Below are 7,500 nucleotides of genomic sequence, written 5' to 3'. Positions count from 1 at the left end.
ATATTGCACTCTTGTATCCTATGCTTGTTTGTGCCCTTGTATTTCCTGTGGTATGTGGTAAGTGGTATTTCAGCCATTAGTATCGCACACTGTCCCTTTGCCTTCAATTGGATCTAAGACAAATAAAAATGATGCTGTCTTTGATATCTTCTACTGCTTCCTCTATTTGCAACCGCCCATGTCTTGCTCTGTCTTTCTTTCTTTCTTTCTTTCTTTCTTTCTTTCTTTCTTTCTTTCTTTCTTTCTTTCTTTCTTTCTTTCTTTCTTTCTTTCTTTCTTTCTTTCTTTCTTTCTTTCTTTCTTTCTTTCTTCCATCCTTTCCCTTGTCTGTCCTTCCTCAATTTCTTCTTCCTTCTTTGTCCTCCTTCCTCCTTCTCTCTCCATCTTGTCCACAACTCCTGTCCAACTCTCCTGTCCAATATCTCTTCCTCCTTGTCTCTCCATCCCCCAGGCTCTTGTTCTGGCCCCGCCTCCATGAAGGAGTCCGGCTGGACCACCCTGCCCGAGGAGGACTCGGAGAGCGAGGAGAGCGGCTCCCCTTGCAACTCCCCCCGCCCCGACCGGCGCAGCGCCGCCTCCTCCACACACCCCTGCCACCACCACCACCACCACCACCACCACCATCCCCATCCCCATCCCCACCATCCTCATCATCCTAAAAGCACCCACAGTGCCCTGCTCACTAGCGCCTCCCTGCTGGCCGCAGTGGCATGGGGCAGGACACTCGAACCCGAGCCCGTGGACACGCCGCCCAAAGTGCCCCCCAGGACTAACCCGCCTTCCCACCCGCCGCCCCCTGTCCCCGCCGCAGCCTCCCTGCAGCTGCCTCTCCCGCTATCGCTCTCCCTCATGCCCCCTTCGCCCCGTTGCTGCCCCGTCCACCCCGACAACCCGGAGGTGAAGTTGCCGTCTGAAAGGGAGCTGCCGCTGCCGCCGCCGACGACGGCGTCAGCGGTGGTGGATGACCTCATCACCTTCAGCACGGACTCGTTACCCAGGGGGCTGCTCTTCGACTTCCCCCCGCCTCCTCCTCCGTCGAACCCACCGCCTGCCGCACCCGCTTCGTCTTCATCATCGTCGTCGTCGCTACTCTCCCCCGTGGACCCCAGGCCACTGCCAATCACGCCGCCCCCACCCAACCCCAATCAGCATCGCCATCGCACCCCCCAGCACAGCCCCAAGGAGTGGGCCACCACCACGAGCATTAACGCCACCAATGCCACCACCACCATGGGCATCAGTGCCACCACCATCAACACCGTACCCCAAAATGGCAATGGGGAGATGGCTGCTGCCCCTGCCCCTGTCCCTGCCCCTATCCCTGCCCCTGTCCCTGTCGCTGTACCTGTCCCTGCCCCTGCTCCGGCTTCTGTTACTACTACCAGCCCTGCTGATCTGACCTCCAGCCAGGGAGGAGGGGAGAGGAGGAGACGCTCCAGCCAGGGCCTGCATGCCTCTCAGCTGGGTGAGTTGAGCTGCACACACACCCCTTAAAGGGCAACTCCTGCCAATTTCAATGTGCTGTTGTATTGCTCACTCTACCCTTGACTTGTCAGTACCCGGTGACGCCGCAGGGGGCAACTTTTGTTTACATTTCAAAAAAACATTTTTACTTATTCCCGAAAACATCCAAAAGGTTATGCAGCATCAACAGACAGCTAGCAAACAGCGATACCTTTTGGGAAAATATTTGGAGTACGCCTATGCTCATTTTTTTTTTAATGTAAACAAAAGTTGCCCCCATTAGAATAGCTCATATCTCGGAAAGGGCTGGGCCAAAAACTGCGGCGTCACCGAGTACTGACAAGTCAAGGGTAGCGTGAGCAATACAACAGCACATTGAAATTGGCAGTTGCCCTTTAAGGAATAACTGTGTTTTTAAGCTGGCTCTTCTGCCTTATTATTCTACATCTCATGTGTTCAAATAACCAAACTCTTTTCTACAGATCTTTCAACATACATAAAAAAGAAAGAAACTACTGCCTTCTATTCCGTTTTTTATTTATGCTATTTTTGTCACAATGAAGTAGGTAGCAGGCTTCACTCGGGTTTCTTGATAACTTTTAAGGGTGCTGTCCCAAATTAATACTTAGAATCAAAGAAAAGGGGGGCGCACCTTGCATCAATTTTTTCTTCTTCTTTTCCTGTCAACGGTTGCACACTGAGGAAGGCACACGCCGAAACGCGTCTGTGCACAAAAATAAAGAAGAAAAAATTGATGCAAGGTGTGCCCCCCTTTTCTTTGATTTTTGTCACAATGACAATATTAGTTTTTGAAGTTTTTGAGGATTGGAGATTTGAAGATGTAGATGGAGATGGAGATGGAGATTTTCTAGACGTTGGTAATTTGTAGAGGTAGATTGTTTTTAGGCTTTTTCTTGTCAAGGAAAGGAGCTTTAAGTTTTAGTTTAAGGTGAAAATTGGGTGGTTAGTGTAGGCCCAGGTCAGGTGTGCATTGTTGACCGTCTCTCTGGTCAAGTGTGTGTTTGCATTTTGCAAGCGGTGTAAGTGTGCAAAGTTGACATAGCTGTTGTTTTTAGCTTGTGTTAATGTGAGAGACGTTGTTACTTAGCACCGACTGAGAGGTTTAAGAGAGCCCTTTTCCATTTTTAGCCTCTGGGTTTTCCCTGGGCATGCATGCCTTTGTCTCGCAGGAGACAGACTCATAAAAGGCTTTAGACTCACGCTCACTGGCAGTCCAGCAGGCTATGCTTTTTTACCCGTCTTTCTTTTGGTCTTTTTTGTGATTTTTTTAGCTTCTCAGTTTTCGTTTTTCATCTCTGATTGTGTACTAGATGCATGTTTTGATTTGCAAAATGTTTGGGTCGTCTCTTTGTTATCTCCATTTAGTTCTTCTAATCTGTTCAGATGTCTCAAAAAGTTTCTCTTTTTACCTTTTTGACTGTTTCACCAGTGATTTCCATACATGCATCGCTTCTGCTCCATCACTCTCAGTCAAACACTCAAACTTAGTTTACCGTGCTTTCACTCAAGCTGGTTCACGCATTCCTCAACAAGTTATTTTCAGGAATTTGTATTTTTCTAGGAATGCCATCTTGATGAATTGCAGAAAACCCATATTAAATCACCTCTCGCTCTACCTCCCTCTTTTTGTCTCTCTGTTTCTGTCTCTGTCTCTGTTTCTCTCTCTCTCTCTCTCTCTCTCTCTCTCTCTCTCTCTCTCTCTCTCTCTCTCTCTCTACCTCCCTCTTTTTGTCTCTCTGTCTCTGTCTCTGTCTCTGTCTCTCTCTCTCTCTCTCTCTCTCTCTCTCTCTCTCTCTCCCCCTCCCTCCTCTCCAGCATTAGACCTGCCCCTGTGCCAGGACAGCCAGGACAGCCAGCAGTCCACCTTCACCGTCTACCCCCCCAACCCCATCCTGCTGAGCCCCAAGTCGCCCCGCATGGACGTCCAGATCATCCCGCGCCCTCGCCCCTCCCCCATGCGGCCCCGCATCGACCCCTGGAGCTTCATCTCCGCCGGCGCAGCGGCCAATCGAAACGCAGGTGGTGGCGGTAGTAAACCGGGCACCCCTTCCGACGGCGGCCGCTCCCCAGCCTCCTCGCAGTCGCCACTGGGCTACCCGCTGTCGCCCACCAACCCCTTCATCTCGAACTGCTGCGGGCACCCCTTCCCCTCGCCCGAATACGACCCCTTCGCCCTCAGGGCCCAGCCCTCCTCCTCCTCGGCGGCCATGACGGTGGACTCCTCGCCGTCCCGCGACCCCTCACCTTCGCCCTTTGACCCCTTTTCAGCACCGCCCTTTCCCGCGACCGCCGCCACGACAACGTCTCGCTCGGCGCCGTGCTCGGCCAACGGGAGCCCCAATCTGTCTGCGTTGCACGTGGCGCCGCTCAACCCGGCCGACTCGCCCTTTGTGGACCTGGGCTGGGCGGCTGCGGCGGCCACCTCCGCAGCGACAGCGGCCATGACGCGAGGGCGCCCCCTGGAGATCGCTAAAGAAAGGCTGCTGGCCCCGCGCAAGTCCCTGGGCTTGAGTCCCTTTAGGTCGGCCACCACGCAACTCAGAGACGATCGCTTCTGATCACAAGAACTCACACACGCACACACAGGGACACTCCCACACACGTGCACACATACTGCAGCCATAAATGCTTTTGATCATAAAAAAACATACACACACACAAGCACATTCACACACAGGACAGCCATGATCGCTTCTGATCCCAGAGCACAGACATGAAAACGGATTAGTTTGTCTCTAAACAAAACCTCCCTCAGTCCCCTCAGGTTTTAACAAACCAAGTCTCGCCAAGGCCACACACATGCACAAACGCACACATGATTCGGACAGCACAGCCATCACCACCCAGGCCTTTGACACCCTCCATGGACTTATACAGGGAGATCTGATACCTCTGTTTCAGCTTTTGTTTTTTTTTTATTCTTTTAATTCTTTTGACTTCCTTTTTAAACGTTTTTTTTTGTTACTGAGTGGAGGTGTGGCAGGGGCGTTGGTGTCGGGAGAGTTCAGAAGGTAAATAAGAGAACAGAGCTACAACGCAGGCCTCTTCCTCTGAGAACAAATGGTGGGCTAGCCATTTCCTGTTGGACCTTTTATCTTAAAAGCGGGAAAAAAAGGAATACAATCAAAGAAAAAAAAAGTGTGAAAAGGAAGATGATGCTCTAGAAGAAATCAAACGCGCATGCACACACACACACACACACACACACAGACACACACACACACACACACACACACACACACACACACACACACACACACACACACACACACACACACACACACACACACACACACACACACACACACACACACACACACACACACACAGATATACAGTGGGGGGCCTGTCTGAGAGTGAGTGAGAGACTAGGAGAGGAAGTCTTAACCGCGGTGTTTGTGTACATCCGCTATGGGAGTTGCCATTGTAACGGAGGCTAACTAGCACAGAGTTGGCGTGGAACGTTGGTAAACCTCCCTCCGATAGCTTCATACAGTCTCGTGCCGTTGGGCCGAGAGACTAGTCTCTTGGCCCAGCGGTATCGTACTGTGTCTCCCATTGCCGAACCGTTGTAGTTGACGAGGTCGCACGTTCGATCCCCGAGGGGGGTGAACAGGTGCAAGAAGACCTCCGTCACAGTGGTGCCGTGACCCGGATGGGAGTGAGGTTTAAGGGGGAGAGTGTAACGGAGGCTAACTAGCACAGAGTTGGCGTGGAACGTTGGTAAACCTCCCTCCGATAGCTTCATACAGTCTCGTGCCGTTGGGCCGAGAGACTAGTCTCTTGGCCCAGCGGTATCGTACTGTGTCTCCCATTGCCGAACCGTTGTAGTTGACGAGGTCGCACGTTCGATCCCCGAGGGGGGTGAACAGGTGCAAGAAGACCTCCGTCACACCATGGTGATTACCGCTTGGACTTAGTAGTGCCTTATTCGTGGATTTACAAACTACTCTCCCTCTCTTGGGTGTCTGCAGTCCTGAAAGGATCATAGACACAACAAAATGGATTTTACATACTACTGTCAAACTAGTGTCTGCCAGCCTGGAAGGATAAAACAAAAAAAAAAGAAAAACATTTCTGGAAAGCCACAAATACCATGGATTTCCTTATTATTTTACGTCTGGACCTATCCAAACAAGATACGCACGCACACACACACACACTTTTTGAAACTGGTGACTGTTGAGAGTGGGGTGGGAGGTCTTGCATTTGGCTACTGGCTCAAAAGCCCTGTATTTATGTGTTCTGTCAAAAGCGTCCTCTTTTGTGAAAAATGCTGTGGTGCACTTCTGAAGTCACAATACAGTATGTGATTTTATTTCTTCTTTACTCTCCATTGAGAAGCTTTTGAAATTTGAAAGTTTTGAAATTAGAAGTTTTGAAATTTACAATATTGATGGGATTGGGGGGGGGGGTGATTGGACTGGCTGACAGTTGGACCAAAAACTGCCAAACGAGCGTAAAACACTCCTCAACAGATAGCACATATCAGTTGTGGACGAATGGTTAGGTAGGTGGTGTTAAGATCAGAGGGTTGCAGGATCGAATCCCACCCTTACCTCTCTCTACACCCCGGTCCATGGCTGAAGTACCCTTGAGCAAGGCACCTAAGCCCACATTGCCCCCACAAGGACTGTAACCAATACCCTGTATGTCCCTTTGGATAAAGGTGTCAGTAAAGTGTAATGTAAAATCAGCCTCGTGAAAGTGTTCAGTGTCCTCCCATTGCTTCTGGCTGCTTGGGGGGACATTAATATCTTTTTTCCACTGACGGTTTTCTGGTACAGCTCTACACAGCGTGACTCGGCCGCCACTTTTTGCTTTTCGATTGGGCATGACACAGCTCAATTGAAGTGCAAAAAGTGGCAGCCGAGTTGCGCTGTGCCGAGCTGTAGGCCTACCAGAAAACCGGCAGTGGAAAAGAGGCATAAGTCCAACACAAATGAATCCAAACTCTTTGTTTTAAATTATTATTTCACATTTTTTTTGTTTTGTTTTCATTAGACTCAAAACTCGCATTCAGGCAGGCTTCTTGTTCCTCCAAGACGTTTGGCGGTAGATGTTTGGCATTCCAAGAGCATTCCGGAACACAACTGAGCTTCTGATCCATGATGAAGAAAGGAGAAATGAAAGAACGAAAGACAGGGAGAGGGAGAGGACACACACACACACACACACACACACACACACACACACACACACACACACACACACACACACACACACACACACACACACACACACACACACACACACACACACACACACACAGTCTACACATTCCGCACACTGATGCCAAAGAATGTGACCGCTCAGGCCTTTCTTTTCTCTCTCTTTTTTTTCTCTCTCTCTTTGGGCCTTGCAGGCCATGACTGAGACTCCAGGCATCCTTGTCACTATTTCTCCAGCTACTGAGATTCCAGCTACTGTCCATCCATCCATACATCCCACTCTGTTCCGGGTCTTTGGGTGGAGGCTCAATCACACACTTTAATTTAATCTGTTTTTGTTTTTACGCTGGGTCAATAAGTGGAAACAACAGGGTTTTAAAAATCAGTGGGGATTCTTTCGTCTACTGATATATTTTCCCTTGACACTAGCCTATGTCTTTCCTCCTCCTCCAGCTTGACTTATTTGAATACGCCCTAGCAATCTGTGTTTTTGTCATTGACACACCCACCCATACACATGTAATTCATTTTCCCTCTCAGGTGGCCTGGTGTAAGAACTGGCAAATGGAATGGTTGTGATTTAGATGGCTTACAAGGCTTACATGACAAACAAGGGTTTGAGAAAGATTTTGGTTCCAACACTTGCTTTGTCATCATTACTCAATCAAGCTATGATCAAGCTCTATCAATTGAGAGTGAAATTCTTGTGACATCCTTCCATAGGCTTTCTTTAGACAAGTGCATTGTCAAAGCATCTTAAAGTGACGGATTACAGTCATTTTCTTCAACAGCGTCGGTAAAGGCACGCAGAGTACAGAGTTGAATAGTTTTCGTCCAACAACAG

General features: G+C 49.5%; 1 protein-coding gene across 1 annotated transcript in view; it reads left to right on the top strand.

The window, feature by feature from the left end:
* The window catches only part of LOC134437054 (mitogen-activated protein kinase kinase kinase 11), an 80,394-nt gene extending 75,487 nt beyond the window's left edge, over positions 1-4,907 (top strand). Inside the window, exons 10-11 of the mRNA XM_063186486.1 lie at positions 452-1,465; positions 3,301-4,907. Coding sequence (XP_063042556.1) covers positions 452-1,465; positions 3,301-4,043 — 1,757 coding nt within the window. The 3' untranslated portion in view covers positions 4,044-4,907. The remainder of the gene's footprint in view (positions 1-451; positions 1,466-3,300) is intronic.
* The last annotated feature ends 2,593 nt before the right edge of the window (positions 4,908-7,500 follow it).

This window comes from Engraulis encrasicolus, chromosome 21 (assembly GCF_034702125.1).
Source record: "Engraulis encrasicolus isolate BLACKSEA-1 chromosome 21, IST_EnEncr_1.0, whole genome shotgun sequence".
Classification (NCBI taxonomy): Eukaryota; Metazoa; Chordata; class Actinopteri; order Clupeiformes; family Engraulidae; genus Engraulis; species Engraulis encrasicolus.
The sequence above is the reverse complement of the archived record's forward strand: the minus strand, read 5'-3'. Positions and strand labels throughout refer to the sequence as shown.